General features: G+C 39.7%; 1 protein-coding gene across 7 annotated transcripts in view; it reads right to left on the reverse strand.

Annotated features, from left to right (window-relative positions):
* The window catches only part of GCFC2 (GC-rich sequence DNA-binding factor 2), a 58628-nt gene extending 33070 nt beyond the window's left edge, over positions 1 to 25558 (reverse strand). Inside the window, exons 1-5 of one of the 7 annotated variants that reach the window (XM_066377852.1) lie at positions 25091 to 25557; positions 8692 to 8790; positions 4391 to 4615; positions 2966 to 3063; positions 2213 to 2328 (exon numbers count right to left, since the gene is read on the reverse strand). In XM_066377852.1, coding sequence (XP_066233949.1) covers positions 2213 to 2328; positions 2966 to 3063; positions 4391 to 4615; positions 8692 to 8790; positions 25091 to 25349 — 797 coding nt within the window. In that variant the 5' untranslated portion in view covers positions 25350 to 25557. Of the gene's footprint in view, positions 1 to 2212; positions 2329 to 2965; positions 3064 to 4390; positions 4616 to 8691; positions 8818 to 25090 lie in introns of all 7 variants that reach the window. The other 6 variants (XM_066377853.1, XM_066377851.1, XM_066377858.1 and 3 more) reach the window with 6 other exon arrangements.
* Between the last annotated feature and the right edge of the window lie 305 nt (positions 25559 to 25863).

Raw genomic sequence — 25863 nt, forward strand, 5'->3', positions numbered from 1 at the left:
TTCCAGCTTCAGAAAAATACAAAAAAAAAAAAGAATTAGTCTAAGTTCTTTGTTAGGTTATTCATAGATCTGTTCTTTAGGATTAGTTCTGGAGATTGATTTTGTTCCTTTGATTAGGCCATGTTTCTGTTTTTTCATGTTTTTGGATATTTTTTTGTTGTTGATGTTTTGTATATTTGAAAATGCTTTGTACTGGGGAGGAATTCATCAATTAGTTTGGCCAGAGATTCTTCAGGAGCCTGGGAAAGGGTGTCTTCTCAAACCTCCTATGGGAGATGCATATTCTCTGGGCTTCTACATGAAATTCCTCCATTATAAAGATTTATGCATTTCTTTTTTCTTTTAATTTTTAAAAAAGTTTCATTTTCTTTTTTTTTGTGTGCGTGACGAAGACAGAGAGGGACAGATACGGACAGACAAACCGGAAGAGAGAGAGATGAGAAGCATCAATTCTTTGTTGCGGCACCTTAGTTGTTCATTGATTGCTTTCTCATAGTGCCTTGACCAGGGGCTATAGCAGACTAAGTGACCCCTGGCTCAAGCCAGCGACCTTGGGCTCAAGCTGGTGAACCTTGTTCAAACCAGATGAGCCTGCACTCAAGCCTGTGACTTCGGGATTTCAAACCTGGGTCCTCTGAGTCCTAGTCCGATGCTCTATTCATTCTGCCACTGCTTGGTCAGGCATTATTTATTTCTTAAAGAAACAGTGAGGCAGAGAGACAGACTCCTGCATGTTCCCTGACTGGGATCCACCCTGCAAGCCCCCTACTGGACGATATGCTGCCCATCTGGGGCTGCTGCTCCATTGCCTGGCAAGGTCATGGAGTCATCCTCAGCACCTGGATCAACTTGGTCAATCTGAGTCATGGCAGCGGGAAGGGAAGAGAGAGAGAGAGAGAGAGAGAGAGAGAGAGAGAGAGAAGGAGAAGGAGGGGTGGGGAAGCAGATGGTGACTTCTGTGTGCTCTGACTGGGTATTTTTTTCTTTTTTTCTTTTTTGTATTTTTCTGAAGCTGGAAACGGGGAGAGACAGTCAGACAGACTCCTGCATGCGCCCGACCGGGATCCACCCGGCACGCCCACCAGGGGCGATGCTCTGCCCCTCCGGGGCGTCGCTCCGCAGCGACCAGAGCCACTCTAGTGCCTGGGGCAGGGAGCCATCCCCAGCGCCTGGGCCATCCCCGCTCCAGTGGAGCCTTGGCTGCGGGAGGGGAAGAGAGAGACAGAGAGGAAGGGGGGGGGTGGAGAAGCAAATGGGCGCTTCTCCTATGTGCCCTGGCCAGGAATCGAACCCGGGTCCCCCGCATGCCAGGCCGATGCTCTACCGCTGAGCCAACCGGCCAGGGCTTGCTCTGATTGGGTATTGAACCAGGGAGATCCACACACAGGGCGAATGCTCTACCACTGGGCCAACTGGCCAGGGCCTATGGGTTTCTTTTCCAGGAGAGTCTGTAGTCTCTTGTTCCCTCTGGCTGGCTCTGCAGCAAGCCACTGAGATCACTTTTGTTCTCTGCAGCCCCAGGCATCCAAGGTATGACAGTTTCCCATTTGTGCTGAGATAGAGGAGGCAGAAATTAGTCCCTTGGGAAGTCTCCCCAGAAGCAAGGATGCTGGATACATGTACTACTCTCATTCCCTTCAATGGAGAAGCCATTAGTTGAACTTCTATCACAAGCAGTGCTGGTTTATGGGAGGGTCTGATGTAGTTGAAATGGCTTTTTTATCCATTAAATGTGGATATTCTTGGATTTGAGCTTGCATGGAGTACTGTGACTTCCTAGCTGGTTTCCAGAATTCTCATAAAGACTTTTTAAACATATATTGTTAAATTGGTATCTCCATGGGGGTACAAAGTCTAGAATTTTGTATTCTGGCATCTGCTGTCATCAATCCCAGCATATTATTTTTAAAAATTAAAGATTATTTAACAGTGAAGATATATTTTTATAAAAACATTAAGGAAATAAAAACAGAATTTGATATTTGTTCATTTTAACCACATAATATATACCTATTATAAAGACTAAAAAGACAAATATAAAAAAGGAAATCAGTTGTATCAATGTGGTAACACAAATGATGCTATCTTTTCTATAAATCTGTTTAAGATTAATACTTTTATGTGATAGTTTACAAGACTATATATATAGTGCTAATTTTTTCACTATTAAATATATAGGACAAATGTAAATTTTAATATGAATATTACTTACCTAGTATTTAATTGCTTCTTTATAATTTCTAAATTTACTGGAGAAAATGAAATGGAAGTATCAAACTTCTTCACTGTTTGAAATTCACTATTGTGGGAAAGATCTATGTCTCTTCCCTAAAAATAATATAAAAATTAGTGTTGTTTTCAACATTCATTAATCTTACATTTATTAAGAGCATAAAAAAGCAGATTACATAATCCATGATTTCAGCAGCTCAAAATTCCATGCTATTGACATTTATCAGTTACAATAAAATATTTTCAAATTTTCAGTTTTAAAATTTATAACTTTAAGTTAACATGGAAGAGGGAATTTTCACAAAAGCTTGGTTCTCAGTGTTTGTAAAGCTAGTTGTGTTTATGATCTAAAGCAGTGATTTTCAACTTTTTACCTTGAAGACCACTGAAAATAGGAGAATACTTTGGGGACTGCTAAAGCATGAGTCACCCTGAGTGTAAGTGAATTTGATTAAGATCACTGGGTCTATAATCTTCATACAACATCAGGGTGGTTACTTTTTTCATGGACCGGCAAGGTATTTCTGTCTAAGCAGCACTGGTCTGTCGACGGTGCTTGAAAACCACTGTTCTAGGGCCTCAAAGGGAGCGCAGCCCTGTCAGTACCTTGATTTCAGACGTCTAGCCTCCACAACTGTGGGAATAAATGTCTCTGGCTTTAAGACAGCACATTTATGGTAATTTGTCACAGCAGCTACAGGAAACTAATTATATAGTATAAAACAATTATTACCTCTGTGATTTTAACTGCTTTCTTCATTTGCTGCTGCTCCCAAATATCTTGATTTTCATCTTCCTGACTTTCTTCACTTGTTTCTTCATTTGTGATTGCTAAAGGGAAAAAAAGTTCATGTATAAATATTTAATATTTTTCCCTATCTATTACAGTGGCTAATATTCTTGGGGGGCTTATAAGATCCTGGCTTAGCAGCTTTGCACATGTGTTACTCTGCATTGTCATTCTGGGAAGAAGGTACAGTTATTACCCTGATCTTATTAATGAGGACACTCAGGTATTAGAAGCTTAAATAACTTGCCTGTGGGACTTTTTATGGGACTGAAGCTGTGACTTAATCTATCAATCTGACTCCAGAAACTGCAATCATCATCAAACTTCCCACCCAAAACACTATCAACCCATAAAAAAGGCTTGGAAAAATAAAATATTTGTTTATCCTTATTAGAGCTTCTCAATTCTACTTGAGAATTTAAATATTTAAAAATAAATTTGAGGTTATAAGTAACCAAGTTTCATTCTAAAATAGTATCATTAGAAGTGACAAAAATGTTGGCAAAACATAATATTGTTTACATATGAGAAATGTGAAAATGGTCCTTTTAGACCTAAAGATTATTGGTTGAGGAAATTTTTTTTATTATAGCAGGGAAGATTTTAATACCTGATACCTAAAAATCCCTGTAGATGCTTCCGTGTTAAAAAAAAGATCTTTATGAAGGTGATAATAAGAGTAATTCAATATCAAAAGTAAGATAGTGTAAAAATATTTTTAACCTGTTAAAAAGTTCAAGTGGAGATTAGATAATAGTAAACAATATTTCCCATACCCTTCAATAATATTTTGATGGATATGTGTGGTTTTTTTTCTATGACAGAGACAGAGAAAGACAAAGAGAGGGACAGATAGGGACAGACAGACATGAAGGAAGAGAGATAAGAAGCATTAATTCTTTCTTGCAGCTCCTTAGTCTCCTTAGTTGTCCATTGACTGCTCCCTCATATGTGTCTTGACTGGGGGGCTGCAGCAGAGCGAGTGACCTCTTGCTCAAGCCAGCAACCTTGGGCTTCAAGCCAGCAGCAACCTTTGGGCTCAAGCCAGCGATCATGGGGTCATGTCTATGATCCTATGCTCAAGCTGGTGAGCCCGCACTCAAGCCAGCAACCTTGTGGTTTTGAACCTGGGTCCTCGCATCCCAGTCTGACACTGTATCCATTGTGCTACCACCTGGTCAGGCATAATAAGACATGTCTTTTAAAAGCAATGATATCACTGACCAAGTTGGCATTAAATATAAACCAACTTTAACACCCTTTAGAATATGAGACATAATACTATGCTTTTATGGAGACTTTACATAATAGTATATTCTAATAAAAAAGCCTTAATGTTCATATACTGTAAATAAAATAAATATGTACTTGTTTCTTCAGCCATTCTTTGTCTAAGTGTTTGAGGCTTTGGGGCAAATGGAATTCTCCTTTCCCGTTGATTAGGCTCACTCTCGGGATCTTCATCACTGCTGTTCATCATACCAGACAGTGTGGAAGTATGTTTTATATCCAAAGAAATATAGTCCTGCTGGGCCCTGGCCAATTCACGCTTTTTGCGAGCTGCCTGAATAAAAGCTGCATCAGGGATATTTACTGAAAGAAACAAAAGAGGATAGTGAAAACCAAGCACCAATAGAAATAAATATTTCTCACATTAAAAAAAAACCAGTGTTCTAATTTTTTCACTATTTTGATACGAATGTAAATGGCTCAAAATCTACACCATTAATGAAAGAAAATTATTTGATTAAATAATATTTATTTAATGATTAAAATTTATCTTTAAATGAACCAGATGAAGAAGTATTTGAAAATATGCTGAAACCACTCCAATTTATCTTATAACTCTTATTCATCAGGTGCTGTCTTTGATTTTTTTTGAGGGCTTGCCATGTCTCATTTCCAGAAGCTTTGAGATCGTTAGGGTAGGAATGTGAAAAAGGCCTAATATGAGTCTCTCAGCCAGTAGGAACTTCAGAGGTTAGCTGGTGATAGACCAGTCTGAGACACAAAGTAAGAGGGACACTATACTACAACCCAACCCTCTCCACTGGACATCCAGGTATACAGGGTGTGAGAAATAGACGACGACCATCACACAGCCAAGTCAGCCTTCAAGATCCTGTGTTGATTCTCACGTGAATAAATGTGAGAGGTTAAAAAGTATGGAGCAAATAATCTGGTTCATTTACCAGGTGAAAAAATATTTAAGTAACAAAATCTTTTAATAAAGCCTTGTTTTATTTGTTCTTTATTGTATACATATAAACCTTTATTAATACAGACTCTTCCAATTCAAAACAAGTTTCTTCATGCATGAGTTAAGCTAAAATTAATCTTCACAATTTGGGAAGAAAATCTTTCTTAAGTAAAATACTAAGATAAAATAGCAAAAGAAATTTTCACCATTTCAAGCACTTCAAAATATTAATTAGAGGTATCAGTCACAGAGGCTCAAGAACAATTTTCTTTTTCACAAACTGGTCCAAATTCATTCAAAAATAAATAGAAAAAATCCATATGCCCAGAGTAGAAATGTTTCAATTTTTGAAACAAAAAAGATTTCAGAAATCACAGACCAATATACTTGACACCTAGTCCTAAGGAAAGCAGGAAGTGCTTGAATTAATTATGAACCAGCAGGTGGCAATCACTAGAAACCAATATGTGCTCATTAAAAACAAAGGAATATAAAAAATAAAAACAAGGAATATCAAATCAAGTGATTTGCTTTTTAACAGACTAGTACTTATTCAGACTAGTATTAGGAAAATGACATAGGTCAGGTGTCTCTTCAGCTTCCCAAAGCATCTAACAGTTGCATATTTTCCTTGTGGATGTTAAAATATGTGGGGAAAATCATAGCACCCTGGATTCTTAACTGTTGAAATACTATAGCCCCCAACACAAAAGATGCTGATTATGAAGTAATGCTAGAAGGATCTGTAGTTTGTCTGGTTATTTTAATGATTTTATTGTGATGTGACTGAAGACAACATGTATGTCTTTAAAGCTGAAAGAAATAGCTAATACAGCCTAAAGCAGAATTAAAACTCAAAACCATCACAACAGGTTACACTGGTATCTCTTGATCCTGGCTACACATTAGAATCATTTGGGAACCTTGATAACTTGCTACCCAGGCTCCCAGCCCAGAGATCTATAGTCAGTTGATCCGAGCAGCCATATGGGTTTACGGCATCCTAGGGAAATTTAATGTGCAACCAGGTTAAGATGATACACTTAGGTTTAAATAATCAAGTGTATGGCAACAGAAACAGAAATACTGAAATTGGAAGTGAGTCACCAGCAAATGACATGGTAGGATTTAATTAATAAATTACATTGATTAGACTCACTAGTGCTAATCCTCTTAAGCTACAATACAGTAAAAATTTGAAAGAGTACTTGATCCTGTCCTGTCTATATCCAACACCTAGCTCAAGAATTCTCACACAGCAGATGGTGCGCAAATGCAGGATTAATTAATAAAGTCAGCATACTGCTTTATAATAAAAATGATTTTGTAGATTTATAATTCATAAATAAATCTTACATGGCATTATATTTGACCTATCTAAGGAGGAGAGGTTAAATATCATGCCTCATTTTTACCAACCAGTCTCTGCAACAGTAAGCATCTCAAGATAAATATTCCATTACTGGATCTTTCTAAGAGTTCTATCACCTGAACAAAAAATAAATACACTACTTCTTACACATACCAGTCTTAAACTTATCATATTCCCTCTCCATCGTTTCTTCTCCGGAAAAAAAGAGAATAAAAATATTCCTCACAGAACAAATTTTCAACTTTCAATCAGTGTTTCTCAAGGAGGTATTTGAGGAGAGACAATCTTTTACTGTCATGAACTATACTGTACTTTGCAAGACATTTATTATTGCTTGCTTCCAAGGCACTACATGTCAGCAACACCTCAGTCACTGCAATGAAAAACTATCCCATACATTTCCAAACCCTGCCTTCTTTCCTTAGGTGCGCAGTGCTGCCAACACATTACAATGACTGTCTTACACTCATCCACTATCTCTATAGCAGCATTGTTCAACATAGTAACCATATGCCATATGTGACTATTTAAATGTAATCAAATTAAAAATCCAATTCCTTAGGTGCACTAGCCACATTTTAAGGGCTCTGTAGCCTTATGTGGTCAGTAGCTAATGTTCTGGATAGTGAAGGATACAGAATTTTTACATCATCACAGAAAGTTCTATTGGAGGTGCTGTCGCTAGAGTCCAGCCAAGGCTTCACTTGCCTACTAGACTTCATCACTAAGTATGTGTACCTTGTAAACTTGTATGAGATCAAAAGTTATAGCCTGATCAGTGGTGCCACAGTGGATAGAGTATCAACCTGGGACACTGAGGTCCTAGGTTTGAAACCCTGAGGTGCTGGCTTGAGTGGGGGCTCATACAGCTTGAGCGCAGGCTCACCAGCTTGATTATGGGATTGTTGGTTTGAGCATAGGGATGCTGGCTTGAGTGTGGGATCATCAACATGATCTCATAGTGGCTGGCTTGAAGCCCAAGGTCACTGGCTTGAGCAAGGGATCACTGGCTCAGCTGGAGCCCCCGACTGGCACATATGAGAGAGCAATCAATGAACAACTAAAAAGTGCCACAACTATGAGCTGATGCCACTCATCTCTCTTTCTTCCTTCCTGTCCTTGTCTCTGTCTCTTGCAAAAAAACCAAACCAAAACAAAACAAAAACCCCAAGATCTACTAGTTCCTGCTATTTAATAAGTTAATAATACATTTAATACATTTATTTTTTAAAATATATTTTAACAATTTTATCTCAAATTATTTTGTTTCCTTTATAAAGCTATGTATTTTATTTGCTCAGAAGTGGTCTTAGCTTTCATGAAACTGAAAAAGAACACAACACAAATTATAAATCCTTGAGCTAGAATAAAAGGCATTTTGGGTTTTGTGTTCCCTAAAGTCTCTGTCAGCGTCTCAACTCTGCCACTGCAGTGCAGAAGCAGCCTCAGAAAATACATAATTGAATGAGTGTGGCTCTGTTTTAATACAACTTTATTTACAAAAGCAGGTGGTGGGCTAGACTTGGACCACAAGTGGTACTTTGCCAACCTGGAACTGGACCCACCTTTCTAAAACACAAAAATGGTCATGTCATCTAGTTGCATAAAATTTTCAGTAGTTCCTCTAAGCCCTGTATTATTTAACTCCAATTTGTCCCTCTGCTTGCTTTCTTTCCGTTCCTTTTTCGTAGACTCCAATTAAAATTTTTAAACCAACTACTTTTAGTTCTTTATACATGCTGTATTATTCTCCCTAAAGATTTAGATATCTACAACCTGTATCTGAAACTTCCTCACTGACAAAGTCTTACCATCCTTCAGATATTGGCATGAATCACCCAATACAGCACAGTGGTTAAGGACACAGGCTTTGGGGCAGAGTAATTGAGTTTGAATCTTTGCTATGTTTTATAAGCTGTCTGAGCTTGGGCATATTATGTAATGAAAATGAGCAGTTAATTTTAAAACTGTGACCATCATTAGTAATGACTTACCCCATATTTCATGAGAGTATATATTATTTATAAAAAGATCACTGGTTTAGAAAATACTAATAATAAAAATAAAGTTCTTAAAATAATTACAAAAATTACCAACCTAGTGAAGAAAATTCTTCGTCCAGAGAGCTAGAGTTGTCGGAAGATGAACTCTGATCATCCACACTTTCTGAGGCATGATGTGTTCCATACTCTTTATCTGTTGAAAGATCAACTGTTCTGGATTCTAAAAGAATATTTTTAATATATAATAAGAAAGAGTCAAGATACTGGAATCAATAATTTAAATTCTGAGCCACACATGGCACATGTATAATATGGTGTTCTAATTCTACTCCACATAAAGTAGACATACAGATCTTTCTCCAACTTCTATTGTTTCTGAAACCAATAGATGATCTAAAAAATGTTCAAAGACTTATCCTATTTGTACTATCTACTTATCTAGTAAAATACTCCTTTAAAGAATGCAATGAGAATAAAGGAACATTAGAGAAAAAACAAACAAAAAAAGAACAAAAGAGTTGTAGTGAGCAAGTAGAGAGAAATAAAAAATATTTAATGTACTCTTAGCATGTGTTAGGCACAATGGAATGTTTTATAAGGTTTATTTCATTTAATATTCAAAATTCTATAAAGTAAATACTGTTATTGAGGAGAACTAGTAGCCTCATCAGGATTGGAGAGGCTAAATGAGATGTGCAATGTCACAAAGTTAACAAGTGTAGAAGCAGGGCTTTCAACTAAATCTCATCCAATTCTGGAATTTAGGCCCTTTTTACAGTATGTCATATTTCAATGCCTGGCGGCAAGAGTACTGTACTGAGTACTGTAGTCTCAAATCAATCATGGATCTATTTCCACTGTGATATTTTGGAAAGGACACTAAGTCTATCAATTAATCTATTAAACAAAGATAACTTTAAGAGATGATATCCACAGAGGTGTTGTGAGAATTAAATGAACAGAACGAAAAGCAATTCATGGTATGACTGACAAGAAAGGACTTGTTAATTCACATTTTCTAATTTTTATGGGTGATCTTAAATTACAATTTAAGATTACATAAATACAATAGTACTCTTTATCTTAAAAACTTTCCTTAATTAGAGGAGGAGCCAAGATGGACACAGAGTAGGCAGGCGCACCAACTCCCACTTCCCAGAACCAAGGCGGATTACAACTTAAATCTGAGAAAACATCATGAAAGACAAATTTTGGACTAAACTAGGAGGATTCTACAACCAACGACCACCAAAGAACCCACACTGAGTATGGTAGGAGGGGCAGAGACGCAGAGAAGGCTACCCCGCTCCCAGGGAGCAGGGACCAGGGAGTGGTACCCAGGAGGAATTTTCAGGAAGGGGAAGGCTGTCCAGCGAGTTGCAGGTCCTTATCCCCAAAACCGGAATCCCAGCCTAGAGCCCTAGAACTGGGAAGGGGCTGACAGACTATATTTGGCTGAGAAAAAAGCCTGGACACGGTTTGAGAGGAAGCAGGACTCTCAGACACAGGCTGTGTATTAAAGGAATTGCACAGAGAGCTTTGCTCACAGCCACTTTCCCTGGGCTCCAGGACACCTTAACCCCTGGGCTGAATCATCCCCAGATTTAAAGTGAACCAGCATCACCAGCAAAGGAAAGAAAGTGCCCCGTCCACTGGAAGCTCCCCTACCCTAGCTAGAACAAAGTCACTAGCACCAGGCACCATGTTAGGGACACAAATAGGGAGTGCAGAGGTCTAAGCTACACCACCCACTGCACTGCTGAGTGCTCGCCTGGGGCAGACAGGCCGGAGGCGGCAGGGCCTGGCTGCGGAAGTTGGAGCGAGCATGCGCAAGATGGTCCACGGAGCCCGGACCACCATTGCTGCTGGGAAAGCCTGGGATCACACACACCCCTGCTCCCTGAGTGGCCCGCCCTAGGCAGACACGGAGGCCCGAGAATCAACAGAGGGGGAACATGCGGCACACGCAAGCCCCCCAGTACTCCAAAAGGAGGCGGAGCCCCAGTGGCAACTGCATGGGGAAGCGCGGGTATCCACCAGTGATGGGGGAAGTCGTGCCAGCTACTGTAGGAACCCGGGCAGGCTCGCAAACCTGCTCAAGGTGTGGACACGCCCTCAACAGTAAAGTTAGCAAGGGTGACTCCCAAGGCAGCTGCTGAGATCTGAGCCAATTGAGGCAGTCCTGGAAATGGTCCAAATGGGTGCACAGGCACATGAGCCCAACCAAGGCAGCTGCAGTCACGGAGGTGGGCTGGAGCCAGCAGCACCTGAGCCCAAAAGCCCCGGGCAGCAACAGCAGTGGTGACCTGGTAGAGAGACCACAAAACGGGAGCTAAAATGTCTAGATAGAAAAACACCTGAAACGAAGAAGTAGCCTACATCTAATACTGTACTTAATCACTGAATTACAGTACTGAACCCAACAAGTAGTCAGCAATGAAAGACAATAGAAGGCGGATTTTAGGGGAACTTGAACTGTTAAAGTAACTTCTCCAAGACCAAGAGTGGATAAAAGCAAGCCTAGGAGTGCAGCTGATACTTAAAATGGCACCTGGACCCAGCAGAAGCAGCCACAAAATCTGGATAACCTATAGCTCCCAAAAAGTGGATAAGAACCACTCATAGGCAGTGATCTCCAATGACCTGCCCCAGGCCACAACCAGGAAAGTCCAGGGCAGCACAGACAAAATGGGAACACAGATAAGTGCAATACAAACAACTAAACAAGAGAAACCCTCAGAGAAAGAGCTGAGTGAGATGGATAAAAGCAAACTACAGGAGGCAGAGTTTAGAATAATGATTACTAGAATGCTGAAAGATTTTAGAACAACAATGGATGGTCACAGTGAGCACATAAATAAAAAAATAACAAGTATTAAAAAGGACATTGAAATAATAAAGAAGAACCAGTCAAAAATGACAACTACAATATCTGAAATGAAGACTACACTAGAAGCAATGAAAAGCAGGCTGGATGAAGCAGAGGATCAATTCAGTGATTTAGAAGACAAGATAAATAAAAATACGGAGCGGAGCAGCAAAGAGAAAAGAGAATGAAAAAATCTGAGGAAACTCTGAGAGCTCTGTAACAACCCAAAGACAAACAAATTCTGCATCATAGGAGTTCCTGAAGAAGAAGAGAAAGAACAAGGGTTAGAAACCTTGTTTAATTAAATCATAGCCAAAAACTTCCCTAAATTGACACAGAAAAAAGTCACACAAGTTCAAGAAGCACAGAGAACACCATTAAAGAGAAACACAAAGAAATCCACACCAAGACACATCATAATTAAAATAGCAAACCTAAGAGGTAAAGAGAAAATATTAAAAGCTGCTAGAGAAAAAAAGGCTATCACCTACAAAGGAGGCCCATAAGGATAATATCCGACATCTCAACAGAAACACTTGAGGCCAGAAGGGAATGGCAAGAAATATTCAAAGTAATGCAGAACAAGAACCTACAACCAAGACTAGTTTATCCAGCAAGGCTATCGTTTAAAATTGAAGAAGAAATAAAAAGTTTCCCAGACAAAACAAAACCTCAAGGAATTCATTACAACCAAACCAAGGCTGCAAGAAATGTAAGGGACCTGTTGTAAACAGAACAAAGGGGGAAAAGAATACAGCAAAAGAGGAATTTAGCTTTAAAGAACAAAATGGCAGGCCTGATCTGTGGTGGCGCAGTGGATAAAGCGTCGACCTGGAATGCTGAGGTCGCCGGTTCAAAACCCTGGGCTTGCCTGGTCAAGGCACATATGGGAGTTGATGCTTCCTCCTCCTCCTCCTGTTCTATCTCTCTCTCTCCCCTCTCTCTCTAATAAAAATGAATAAATAAAAATCTAAAAAAAAAGAACAAAATGGCAATAAACAACTACATATCAATAATAACCTTAAATGTAAATGGATTGAATGATCCAATCAACAGACACACAGTAGCTGCATGGATAAGAAAACAGGACCCATACATATGCTGTCTAGAAGAGACACACCTTAAAACAAAAGATACACATAGACTAAAGGTAAAAGGATGGAAAAAAATATTTTATGCAAATGGAATTGAAAAGAAAGCTGGGGTAGCAATACTTATATCATACAAAATAGACTTTAAAACAAAGGCTATAGGAAGAGATAAAGAAGGTCACTACATAATGATAAAGGAAGCAATCCAACAAGAGAATATTACCATCATAAATATCTATGCACCTAATACAGGAGCACCTAAATATATAAAGAAGACTTTGATGGATATAAAGGGTGAGATCAACAGCAATACTATAATAGTAGAAGATTTTAATACCCCACTAACATCACTAGATAGATCCTCAAGAAAGAAAATTAACAAAGAAACAGCAGACTTAAAGGACATACTAGATCAACTTGATTTAAGATATCTTTAGAACCTTTCAACCTAAAGCAGCAGAATATACATTCTTTTCAAGTGCTCATGGTACATTCTCTAGGATAGACCATATGTTAGGCCACAAAAGCAGTCTCAACAAATTGAAGAAGACTGAAATCATATCAAGCATTTTCTCTGATCACAATGGCATGAAACTAGAAATCAACCACAACATAAAAACTGAAAAATACTCAAACACATGGAGCCTAAATAGCATGTTATTAAATAACGAATGGGTTAACAATGAAATCAAAGAAGAAATAAAAAAATTCCTAGAAACGAATGATACAACATACAACAACTCAAAATTTATGGGAAACAGCAAAAGCAGTCCTGAGAGGGAAGTTCATAGCACTACAGGCATTCCTTAAGAAGCTAAAAAAGCTCAAATAAACAACTTGACCCTGCATCTAAAAGAACTAGAAAAAGAACAGCAGGTAAAGCCCCCCAGAGGTAGTAGAGGAAGGAAATAATAAAGATCAGAGTGGAAATAAATGACATAGAGGCTAAAGAAACAATAGAGAGGATCAATGAAACCAAGAGCTGTTTCTTTGAAAGGGTAAAAAAGATTGAAGAACCTTTAATGAAACTAACCAAGAAAAGAAGAGAGAGGAATCAAATAAATAAAATTAGAAATGAGGGTGGAGAAATAACAACTAACAAACAGAAATACAAAATATTGTAAGAAAATACTATGAAAAACTGTATGACAAAAAAATTAAACAACCTAGGTGAAACTGACAAATTCCTTGAAACATACAATCTTCCAAAAATCAATCTGGAAGAATCAGAAAACCTAAACAGACCGATTATAACAAATGAGATCGAAACAGTTATCAAAATGCTCACAAAAAACAAAACCCTTGGGCCCCATGGCTTCACTGGTGAATTCAACCAAATATTCAAAGAAGAAGTAACTCCTATCCTTCTCAAGCTATTTCAAAAAATTCAAGAGGAAGGAACACTTCCAAGTTCCGTTTATGAGGCAAGCATAATTCTGACTCCAAACTCAGGCAAAGACAACACAAAGAAAAAAAATTATAGGCCAATATCCCTGCTGAATTTAGATGCTAAAATCCTTAACAAAATATTAGCAAACTGGATCCAGCAAATATATGAAAAAAAATCATACATCATGATCAAGTGGCATTTACTCTGTGGAGGCAAGGATGGTACAACATTCGTAAATCAATCAATGTGATTCACCACAAAAACAAAAGGAGAAAAACCATATGATAATTTCAATAGATGTAGAAAAAGCATTTGATAAAATCCAGCACCCATTCATGATCAAAACTCTCAGCAAAGTGGGAATACAGGGAACATACCTCAACATGATAAGGCCTTCTATGACAAACCCACAGCCAACATCATAATTAATGGGCAAAAATTAATAGCAATCCCCTTAAGATCAGGAACAAGGCAGGGGTGCCCCCTTTCACCACTCTTATTCAACATAGTCTGGAAGTCCTAGCTACAGCAATCAGACAAGAAGAAGAAATAAAAGGCATCCAAATTGGAAAAGAAGAAGTAAAACTATCATTATTTGCAGATATGATACTGTATATAGAAAACCCTCAAGTCTCAGTCAAAAAACTACTGTATCTGATAAATGAATTCAGCAAGGTGGCAGGATATAAAATTAATACACAGAAATCAGAGGCATTTTTATAAACGAACAATGAAATGTTAGAAAGAGAAATTAAGGAAACAATCCCCTTCACTACTGCAACCAAATAAATAAAGTACCTAGGAGTAAATTTAACCAAGGAGGTTAAAGACTTATATTTGGAAAATTATAAAACATTGATAAAAGAAATCAAGGAAGACACAAACAAGTAGAAGCATATACCGTGCTCATGGTTAGGAAGAATAAACATCATTAAAATGTCTATATTACCCAAAGCAATCTATAAATTCAATGCAATACCAATTAAAATACCAATGACTTACTTCAAAGATATAGAACACATATTCCAAAAATTTATATGGAACCAAAAAAGAACACGAATAGCCTCAGTGATCTTGAAAAAGAAGAATAAAGTGGGAGGTATTACACTTCCTGATATCAAGTTATACTACAAGGTCATTGTACTCAAAACAGCCTGGTACTGGCATAAGAACAGGCATATAGATCAATGGAACAGAATAGAGAACCCAGAAATAAACCCACACCTTTATGGACAATTGATATTTGATAAAGGAAGTAAGAGCATACAATGGAGTAAAGACAGTCTCTTTAACAAATGGTGTTGGAAAAATTGGACAGCTACCTGCAAAAAAACGAATCTAGACCACCAACTTACACCATGCATAAAAATAAACTCAAAATGGATAAAGGACTTAAATATAAGTCATGAAACCATAAGCATCTTAGAAGAAAACATAGGCAGTAAGCTCTCTGACATCTCTCGCAGCAATATATTTGCTGATTTGTCTCCACAGGCAAGTGAAATAAAAGACAGGATAAACAAATGGGACTATATCAAACTATAAAGCTTTTGCACAGCTAAAGATTATAGGAACAGAATAAAAAGACAAACCACACAATGGGAGAACATTATCAACAATACGCTGATAAGGGGTTAATAACCAAAATTTATAAAGAACTTGTAAAACTCAACACCAGGAAGACAATCCAATAAAAAAAATGGGCGAAAGAAATGAATAGACACTTCTCCAAAGAGGACATACAGATGGCCAACAGACAGATGAAAAAATGTTCAATATCACTAATCATTAGAGAAATGCAAATTAAAACCACAATGAGATTTCACCTCACACCAGTCAGAATGGCGCTCATTAACAAAGCAACACACGACAGGTGCTGGTGAGGATGTGGAGAAAGGGAAACCTTCCTGAACTGCTGGTGGGAAAGCAGAATGGTGCTGCCACTGTGGAAAACAGTATGGATTTTCCTCAAAAAATTAGATATGGATTCTCGGGAAGCAGCGTGGCTGATTGGTAAATCCTGTCCAAGGGGTCATATACTACAATCTGTCCCTTCATTTGGAGTTAACCCTCAAGGACTCCTACCAGGACAACCTTGGCAAATGGATGTTACTCATACACCTTCATTTGGCAAACAGTCCTATGTCCACGTTACAGTGGATACCTATTCTGGATTTACAGTAACCTCCGTCAGAACAGGAGAGGCTGCTAAGCATGTTATAGCTGTCTGTATGCATTTTTCTTTTTATTTATTTATTATTATTATTTTTTTGTATTTTTCTGAAGTTGGAAATGGGGAGGCAGTCAGACTCCCACATGCGCCCGACCAGGATCCACCCAGCATGCCCTCCAGGGGGCGATGCTTTGCCCATCTGGGACATCGCTCTGTTGCAACCAAAGCCATTCTAGCGCCTGAGGCAGAGGCCATGGAGCCATCCTCAGTTCCCGGGCCAACTTTGCTCCAATGGAGCCTCGGCTGCGGGAGGGGAAGAGAGAGACAGAGAGGAAGGAGAGGGGGAGGGGTGGAGAAGCAGATGGGTGCTTCTCCTGTGTGCCCTGGCCGGGAATCAAACCCGGGACTCCCACACACCAGGCCGATGCTCTACCACTGAGCGAACCGGCCAGGGCCCTCGCATTTTTCTATTGTTGGATTTCCTAAACTAGTTAAATTGACAATGCTCCTGCATATGTAGCAAAAGCATTTACTGTATTTTGTCAAACCTTTCAAATTATGGGTATTTCTTACAATCGTTAAAGTCAAGGTATTATTAAAGCATACCCAGCAAATATCATATTTTCAGGTCAATTTTAAAAATATTTAAAAGGTGGGAATCATATCCTGGAACTCCTACGGGTCTACCATATCATGCTTTTTACTTAAAAAATTTTAAATTTCTTTTGAATGCTGATGAACGCCAAATCTTTTTTCTCCTGCAAACTTCTATTGATACCTTCTTTTATTTGATCCATCTAATAACACTGTTTTGTCTTTTTCCAAATAGCTCCAGATATACGGAAAAGGTTTATATAGGCGGATGAGGATCCTCAAACCCCTCAGCGAGATCATCTGAGCATGGCTTTTAAGGTACCAAGAGGCAGAAAAAGCCTAATAGAGATCAGGTGAACTATCAGCTTTTAGGATACGCCCTTAAACCTCCAACACCCCAAAGGGATCTCATAGGATTCCATCTGGGTCCTGCTTCAATAGTGACTTGGAAGTTCATTGAGCTAAAGCCTGCCAAGCTTACATGCCTTTGCTGTGAGGAAACAGGGACACTGGAAGGTAGGCTTCCCCCTCGCTCCTCTAAGGGAGGGTTCAGTCTCTTCCAGCCCTGCTCCAGCCACCTATGACCTAACCTTGCCCAGAATGCTGGGGTTTGCCACTGAAGGCTGAAGGTGCCCAGGGCCGTTGGCCCCATCTACGACGCTGTGGACAAGCCTAGGGTATTTCTTCCAAGAAGCAGGTAAACTGATCTCACTTGCACAAGGGCCACTTAACCATGTCTTGCCTGAATAGTCAGGTTTTTTATTCTTCCCTCGAAGATCTCTGTTGTGGAGGTTGATAGTCCTATTTTCTGCTGCTTTGTTTAATATTGGGTTGGGGAATAAGTTTGTAGCGTTTTTACCAAAGACTTTTATTTAAACAAAAAACAATAATTATATCAATAAGTTAATCAATTATATATTTGCCGTTGCTGTTTACAACCTCTTCCCACCTCTCGACCAATTTGTTGATGCCGTTCCGCCAAAAATCACCTGGTCTGGTGTCAAAGAAGTTGTTGAGCCAGTTTTTAAGGACCTCTTTGTTATCGAAGGTAATGCCCTTCATATGATTTGACAGGGAGCGGAAAAGATGGTAATCGGTCGGTGCAAGGTCCGGAGAATACGGCGGATGCTGAAGGACCTCCCATTCGAGCTCTTAGGAGTGCGGCTTTGACGACTTGTGCAACATGGGGCCTGGCGTTGTCATGAAGGAGTATGGTTTGACCATGTAGATCAGGTCTTTTCAGTCGAATAGCCTCATTCACACGGTGTAGCTGGGCAATGTAGAGCTCCTTGTTGACCGTGGCATTCTTTTCGAGCATTTCCCAGTTCTTCATCGAATTCAGAAGGCCTTCCGCTGCGGCACGTGTCATCGACGTCAAAGTCGCCATTTTTGAACTTTGCAAACCATTTCCGTGCTGTAGACTCGCCTAAGACACCTTCTCCATACACGTCGCAAATGTCCTGGGCTGCTTTGGCAGCTTTTTGACCTCGATGAAAAGCAAAGAAGAGCAGGTGTCGAAAATGTTGATTTTTGCCTCCTGGGTATTCCATTTCTAAGCCTCAAAATAATAATAAAAATTAAATAACTCAAAAATACAATTAACATAGTTTTGTAGAGCAGAAAGAGTTTTATCGAATGAATACTTACCCTTTGCCAAACAGCAAACAAATCGTTGTAAAATAAAATATAAAAACGCTACGAACTTATTCCCCAACCCAATATATAGTGCAGGGGTTCCCAAACTTTTTACACAGGGGGCCAGTTCACTGTCCCTCAGACCACTGGAGGGCCGGACTATAAAAAAACTATGAACAAATCCCTATGCACACTGCACATATTTTATTTTAAAGTAAAAAAACAAAACGGGAACAAATACAATATTTAAAATAAAGAACAAGTAAATTTAAATCAACAAACTGACCAGTATTTCAATAGGAACTATGCTCCTCTCACTGACCACCAATGAAAGAGGTGCCCCTTCCGGAAGTGCGGTGGGGGCCGGATAAATGGCCTCAGGGGGCCGCATGCGGCCCGTGGGCCGTAGTTTGGGGACCCCTGATATAGTGTTTCCTTTATTCCTCCTACCTCAATGCCCCACTCATATTTCAGGCTGGGACCTACTCGTAATATAGAGCTCTCTTCCCCCCTTTTGCCAACTTCTATTATGAATTTACCTTTGTCACCCAGCTTAGTGTATCCCAAGGTTCTCTTTACCACGCCACAGTCACAGAGCTCCAGGGAAAAGCAACCTGGTCTCATCTCTCCAGGCAGAGGAGAACAGAAGCTCCATCTCCACACATGCTGCAGATGGCTTTTCCAGTCTACCTGAATCATTACCAGCTAGAAGCAGCGGTCATTGGGACTTGGACGTGAGCTGCAAAGTATAGAATTGTGACAACAATTCCAGTGTCAGTGCCATGCGGACTTTTCCTGGATGTGGACTTTTCCTGGACTCATGCTCCTTGGGATAGCTCCTAACAGACTGAACTGGGGTTGGGTTGCATTTTTCAGGGATTTGGCATGGTGTTGGGGCCAACTTGGACTTGGTGAACATGTTAAGGACACTACTCTTTTATGGATTCTTGCTGTATTGACCAAGAGTTTGCTTAAAGGCCTTAATCAGTGTAAAAAAAAATAGAAGACTGGATAAAGAAGATGTGGCACATATACGCTAGGCTATGGTATACTACTCAGCCATAAGAAATAATGACATTGGATCATTTACAACAAAATGGTGGGATCTTGATAACGTTATACATAGTGAAATAAGTAAATCAGAAAAAAACAAGAACTGCATGATTCCATACATTGGTGGGACATAAAAACAAGAGCAAGAGACATGGACAAGAGTGTGGTGGTAACGGGGGGGGGGGGGGGGGGGGGGGGCGGCACAAAACTAGATATAAGGTGACAGAGGACAATCTGACTTTGGGTGATGGGTATGCAACACAATTGAATAACATGATAACCTGGACATGTTTTCTTTGAATATATATACCCTGATTTACTGATGTCATTCCATTAAAATTAATAAAAATTTATTTATATATATATAAAAAAAATTAGAAATGGAACTGCCTTTTGGCCCAGACATCCCACTTATAGGAATACTAGAAAGCCCGGCGGTCATACAAAATGACCGCTGTTCTAGATATTATAAATTATAATTAAAATGATTTGTGCAAAGGTGTCTGCTAATTCAAACTGAATTACCCAGGGCAGGCGGCGAGGACGCCCCTTTGCTTAGTGCCCCACGGGGTTTCCCCCTTCTACTTGCTTAATTGCTTAAAGTAGAGTGCAATGAAGGAAACCACTGGCGGTACATTTCTTAAGAGCCACCGCTAGCTCAATAAATAAAGGTGATTTAAATAATAAAATGTTAATTCACATGTCAAAGATCTCTTTGTACACAACATTTCTTGTGTAGATCTTTCCATCATTTTTAAGCTCGCCTTGCAGAGGACCATCAATTATTTTTAATTTTACGACCGTTCTTTCACGAACTCTTGAACAGGCAACATAAAGTTGACTGTGTCCAAATGCAGGCTCATGTAAAAAAATGCCAACATGCTTAAGCATTTGGCCCTGAGACTTATTGATGGACATAGCAAAGGCAAGTTTTACAGGAAATTGTCTACGTCTCAATTGAAACGGCAACCCTGTTTGAGATGGAGCCAAATCAATTCTTGGAATGACATGTATTTCACCTTTAGAGGAGCCAGTCAAAGACTTAGTTATTATGACATTATTTTTCAATTGGAGAACCTCTAATCTTGTACCATTGCAAAGACCCCTTCTGGTGTTAAGATTTCTTAACAGCATAATAATTGCTCCAATCTTTAACCTCAATTTGTGAGGTGGCATGCCAGAAGGCGATAGACTATTTAAAAATTCCGTTGGAAAGTTGATGGCACTCGCTTTATTATCAGCTACAACGGAATCAACACTTAAATATGTCATGTCATTCCCTTCTATGATATTTAAGACATCATCATTTAGTTTGTCTACATCAGAATTTTTAGGACACAATATTGCCCTTTCACTAATTTCACTGATGTTTCCAGGCTGGATTTGATTACCAAAAACCCAATCCACTAAACTATCTTTGCATATCATTGTCAAAGGAATCTCGACAACATCTTCACTCAATCCATTATCATCAGAAAGAGTTCCATTTCCAAGTTTTAAAAGCCACTCACTATATTGGGGTAATTTGACCTCATGTTCATTGTCAGTGGGAGTTTCTTAAATAAATCCCATGATTTTGCAAATTTTATGCTATTTTGTATTATTGCGGCTTGTGGAGCATGAGGCAATACTGATAGACATTGTCTAAAGTCACCTCCAAGAAGTAAAACTTTTCCTCCAAATGGATAAGCATTTTTCATGACTTCTTTTAACAACCTGTCAGTTGTATCCAAAGCATGGTTTGAAGCCATGGTACATTCCTCAATATTGCCAATGCAAACAAATGTTCACCTTCCCCCTGACACGCTCAATTTGCATTCAGCCTTAAATTGTTTCAAAAGCAGATGATTGCCAATGCAAACAAATGTTCACCTTCCCCCTGACCCGCTCAATTTGCGTTCAGCCGTGGCAACTTTACCCCATTGGCTAGTACAGTTATGCAAGCAACCAAGAAGCTATCGGCGACAAACAGACACTTAAGCTGCATATAATAAAGAAGATATCCCAAAGACTCCATATCAACGAGTGAAAAAAAGAAATGCACCCTCATATTCATGGCAGCATTGTTCACAATAGCAAAGATCTGGAAACAGCCCAAGTGTCCGTCAGTGGATGAGTGGATTAAAAAGCTGTGGTACATATATACAATGGAATTCTATGGGGCCATGAAAAAGAAGAAAATATTACATTTTGCAACAATATGGATGGACCTGGAAACTATTATGTTGAGTGAAATAAGCCAGGCAGAGAAAGAAAAATATATGACCTCACTCATTTGAGGAATCCAAGGAACACTGTGAATTGAGGAACAGAATTAAACCTGAAGAGAAGGGGGTTGGGAGCTGTTGGGAGGGGGGTAAGGGAGATGTTGAGGGGAATACGGGGGAGGGGGGGTGCTTTTGGGGAGACACTAGAATCTATGTAAACACAATAAATAAATAAATAAATTTAAAAAAGAACTTCCCTTAATTAAAAGGCCTACTACTGCCTGACCTGTGGCGGCACAGTGGGATAAAGCGTCGACCTGGAACACTGAAGTTGCTGGTTCGAAACCTTGGGCTTGCCTGGTCAAGGCACATTCGGGAGTTGATGCTTCCTGCTTCTCCCCCTTCTCTCTCTCCCTCTCTCCCCTCTCTCTAAAAATCAATAAATAAAATATTTTTAAAAAATTAAAAAAAAAAGGCCTACATATAGTTCAAAAAAATCTGGAGTGAAATAAAAATTTAAAAGACAAAAGAATATAGCTGCAGCTAACATCTTTCTAGTTACTGCTATTTATGACAACTCCTATACATTCTCAAAGTGGACTGATGCCACAGCAGAGCTCTCAGACCATGGTTCACCAACAGCAGGAGGTCCCTGGGAACCTCTCAGAGGGTCTGTGAAGTCAAAACTATTTTTATCACAATATTAACATTTTACTTGCCCTTTTTACTCTGTTGATACTTACATAATGAAGAAAAGCAGTATTGCGTAAAACTCCTAAGTCTCTTATTAGGAATCAAGATTATGATATTAATTTAAAGCAGCAACTCTGTATGCTTTGCTACCATTCATTGTCAAGAAAAAAGAGCCAGTTTAACCTTTGGTCCTTAATAAAGCAATAAAAATTATTTATTTATTTTTAATCTTGAGCCTTAAATACACATCTTATTGAATATCTGGAACAAAATGGGAACGTGCACAGAGCAATTCTGGTACGTACTGAAACAATGGTTACCTCAAGGAAAAGTCCCTGTGTGATGTGCTGCAGGCTGAACTAGCCACTATCTTCCAGGAGGAATACTTCTTTACTTGAAACTGACAAACTCCAGTTACTCACAAATGGATATCTGAGTATCTGTATCAAACATTTTCTCAAAAGTGAGCAAAGCTGTGCCTATCACTTCAAGAATTAGGGATTTCAAGTGAAAACTGGAATTTTGCAAAACTGACTTGATATCAATAGTAACACTGAGAGATTAATTTTTTTTACCTTGAATAATAAAGTACACCAACATTTGCAAACTTACTGAACCAATACCTTCCAAATAGTAAAATCATACATGGGTAAAAGATCTATTCAAAATGCATAACAGACCAGCAGATTTTAATGTAATGAAGTACAACAAAATTTGACCGATGCAGTTTTAGTTAGTTTCCATGTTGCAAACTAACCTTTAAAACTATTATTTGGCCTTTGTTGTAATATTAAAGTAAAACTCCCTCAAATAATCTAAAAAGGCTATTAAGCACTTGTCTTCATCACCTACTTGTGATTTTCTTCACATACCACAAATAAAACATATCACAACAGACTGAATGCAGAAGCAGCTTAGAAAATTGAGCTGTTTTCCATTCAGCCAGACATTAAAGAGCTCTGCAAACTGAAAACAATGCCACTCTTAGTATTTTTTGTAAAATGCTTATTTATCACAAAAAATGTTACTTATCCTTATGTGTACTGGGTTAATTTACAAAATAAGTAAACACTTATCTTAATTTTTTAATACGGTAAACATTAATAAATATATTCCACAGAAACAAAAAGTTGTTGGGATCCTTAATTTTTTTTAAGAGTATAAAGAGTATAAAGTAGTAAGACCAAAAACTTTGAGAACCACTCTTTTTTTAGAAAGCAAAAGAAAAGGCAACTTCTGGCCTCAATTCTCCCTATTAAAGTTTATCCAGGATTTAAGAATCTAGGAAAAGTCCTTAGAAAGTGGAATGAGGAAAACTGAGACAAATTGTTAAACAAAGGTGACCAATTAATAGTCTGCTAATAAAATGCAAGATCACATCTTCCCTGAACTAGGTCACTTAGGAGCAAATAGTTTAGACCTTTCTTCCCCACCCAGGGAGTCAGTAGCTTAAATCAGATAAAAATAAAGCAGTGGAGCTGACCAGAGAATAATCCTAAACTCCCCTATAAGCTTATAAACTCATTTTGATGCATAAGTACATCAAAGGAAAGCTGTTGAATATTCTATTAAAACCCACCCTAAACCAACCCCTAAAGCTCCTGACTTTAGAAAACTGCTAAAACCTCAAGTCAAAGGATCAAATTTGCAGGAGCACTCTCTCTGTCTTGAGCACTCCTCGGCCCCCACCCCTTTCCTCAGGCGCGTATTTTTGCTTTCTTTCTCCAAAACTTTAAGGGTCCCCCATGAGACTTGCAACCAGGGGAGCAAGGGCAGCAGCATCTCCCCTGGCTAACCCCGGACTCTCCTTTTGCCTTGTAACTTTCTTTCCTGAGTGTACCCAGCCCAGTCAGGCCCACTCCTGATGCTGTGATCTTGCCTTTTCTATCTTAACCCCTTCCTTTGTTTCACTGTTCCCAACTTAATAAACACGCTCTCCAAATCTCCAAAAGATTTCCTACACAAAATCAACAACCGACATATTCCAGACCCCAGACTGTGCCAGGGCAGACCTGCCTCTGTGCGGGTCCCTTTCTGGGAACAAGATGATTTACACAGAATAGAAAAATATAAAGTTATCAGAAAATTAAACAATAAGAAATCACCAAAATACCTGGCTAAAAATAGTGGGGAGAAAATATTTACCTCAAGACTAATCAAAACTGCATTCTTATAAAGCCCCATTCAAACTACAATACATTCTATGCAAATAGATGCTGCTCGAGTCTTGTACTCAAGAATAAAAAGGTACTTCAAAGTGACTACACTGTATTTATCACCTTTATTGATACAGTGTCACCAATGTATTGTTGCTTAGTGATAGTGTTACTTTCATCTCAGTTTTCACAAATAACTGATGAAAAAGAAAACAGGCAGAAGACAACAATGTCTCAAAGCCTGTCATCTTCATCCTTCTAATGTAATATTCTGGTTAAGTGTTTTCTAGAAAAATAATTGGGGACGCTTCCAAAAGGCACATATAACTTGAGCCTCCCTAAGGGTATCAGTTAAGTTTTAACTCTTTTGTAACAATTTAACATAAACACCAAGGACTGCACTAAAGCTATCACTGGTGATATTTTATCGGATGGCGCACACGAGCCCGCCAAACCGTACAGGATTCCTTCTACGCCCCCCATGGGGTATGCGCTGTCAACCTTACCCTCTCCGCCACTGAAGCCGCTCCGGGCAGCAGCGGCTTACAGAAACCTCTAGAAAATCCCTCGGGCCTCTTGCCGCTCCGCCCCGCCCGGTCACCTGGGGCGCCCACCCCGCTGTCCCAACTCACCTGGGACGCCCGAGCCGCGGTCCGCGCGGGGGCGCCGGGAACTCGCCCAGACTCGGCCCCGGCCCCGAGGGCTTCGACCCCGTAGGGGCCGTTCCGCTGCCTCAGCGCGGCCTCCCCCAGGAGGCGGGTCCTCCTCCTCAGGGCTCGGGGCTGCCAGTTTCGCCGGTTCCCGGGGTTCAGCAGATGGCTCCTCGGCGCCGTCACTATCACTAGAGTCGGCTCGGCGCGTCCGGAAAGTCCGTTTCGGCCTGTGAGCCATGGCCAAGGCCCGGGCGCCTGGCGCGCGTTCTGTACGCGCGCACGTCAACGCAGGTCAGTGGCGTCCACCCCAGCGCGCATGCCCGCCTCCCGCCCCAGCGCTGCGTGCGCTCGCCCTTTCCACGCACCGTCGGCTCCTGCTTCGCCTAGCGCATGCGTGTCTTGCCTACTGGAAGTTGATTGACTTGGGTGCAAGAACCGGAAGTGTTTCCACTTAGAGGCGGCATGTGCGGGTGGTGCCCAGAGAGTACCTCATTAGGGGCATGAAGAACAGTACTCACAGGCTCTTCTTGTGCAAACCTGTGGGAGCCTGCTGTTTTTCTACTTTCTGGAGAAGGAAAAGTTTTCTCTTTAACCAGAGATTGAGAGAAGCAAACAACGCTGGCGGGGAAGCTCAAGTGGCTAGAACATCCTAATTCACCAAGGATGAAGGTTTGCTCTCTGGTTAGGGCACACACAAGAATCAACCAATGAATACATAAATAAGTGGACCAATTGAGCTCTTCTCTTCCTCC

This window comes from Saccopteryx leptura, chromosome 3 (genome assembly GCF_036850995.1).
Source record: "Saccopteryx leptura isolate mSacLep1 chromosome 3, mSacLep1_pri_phased_curated, whole genome shotgun sequence".
Taxonomy (NCBI): Eukaryota; Metazoa; Chordata; class Mammalia; order Chiroptera; family Emballonuridae; genus Saccopteryx; species Saccopteryx leptura.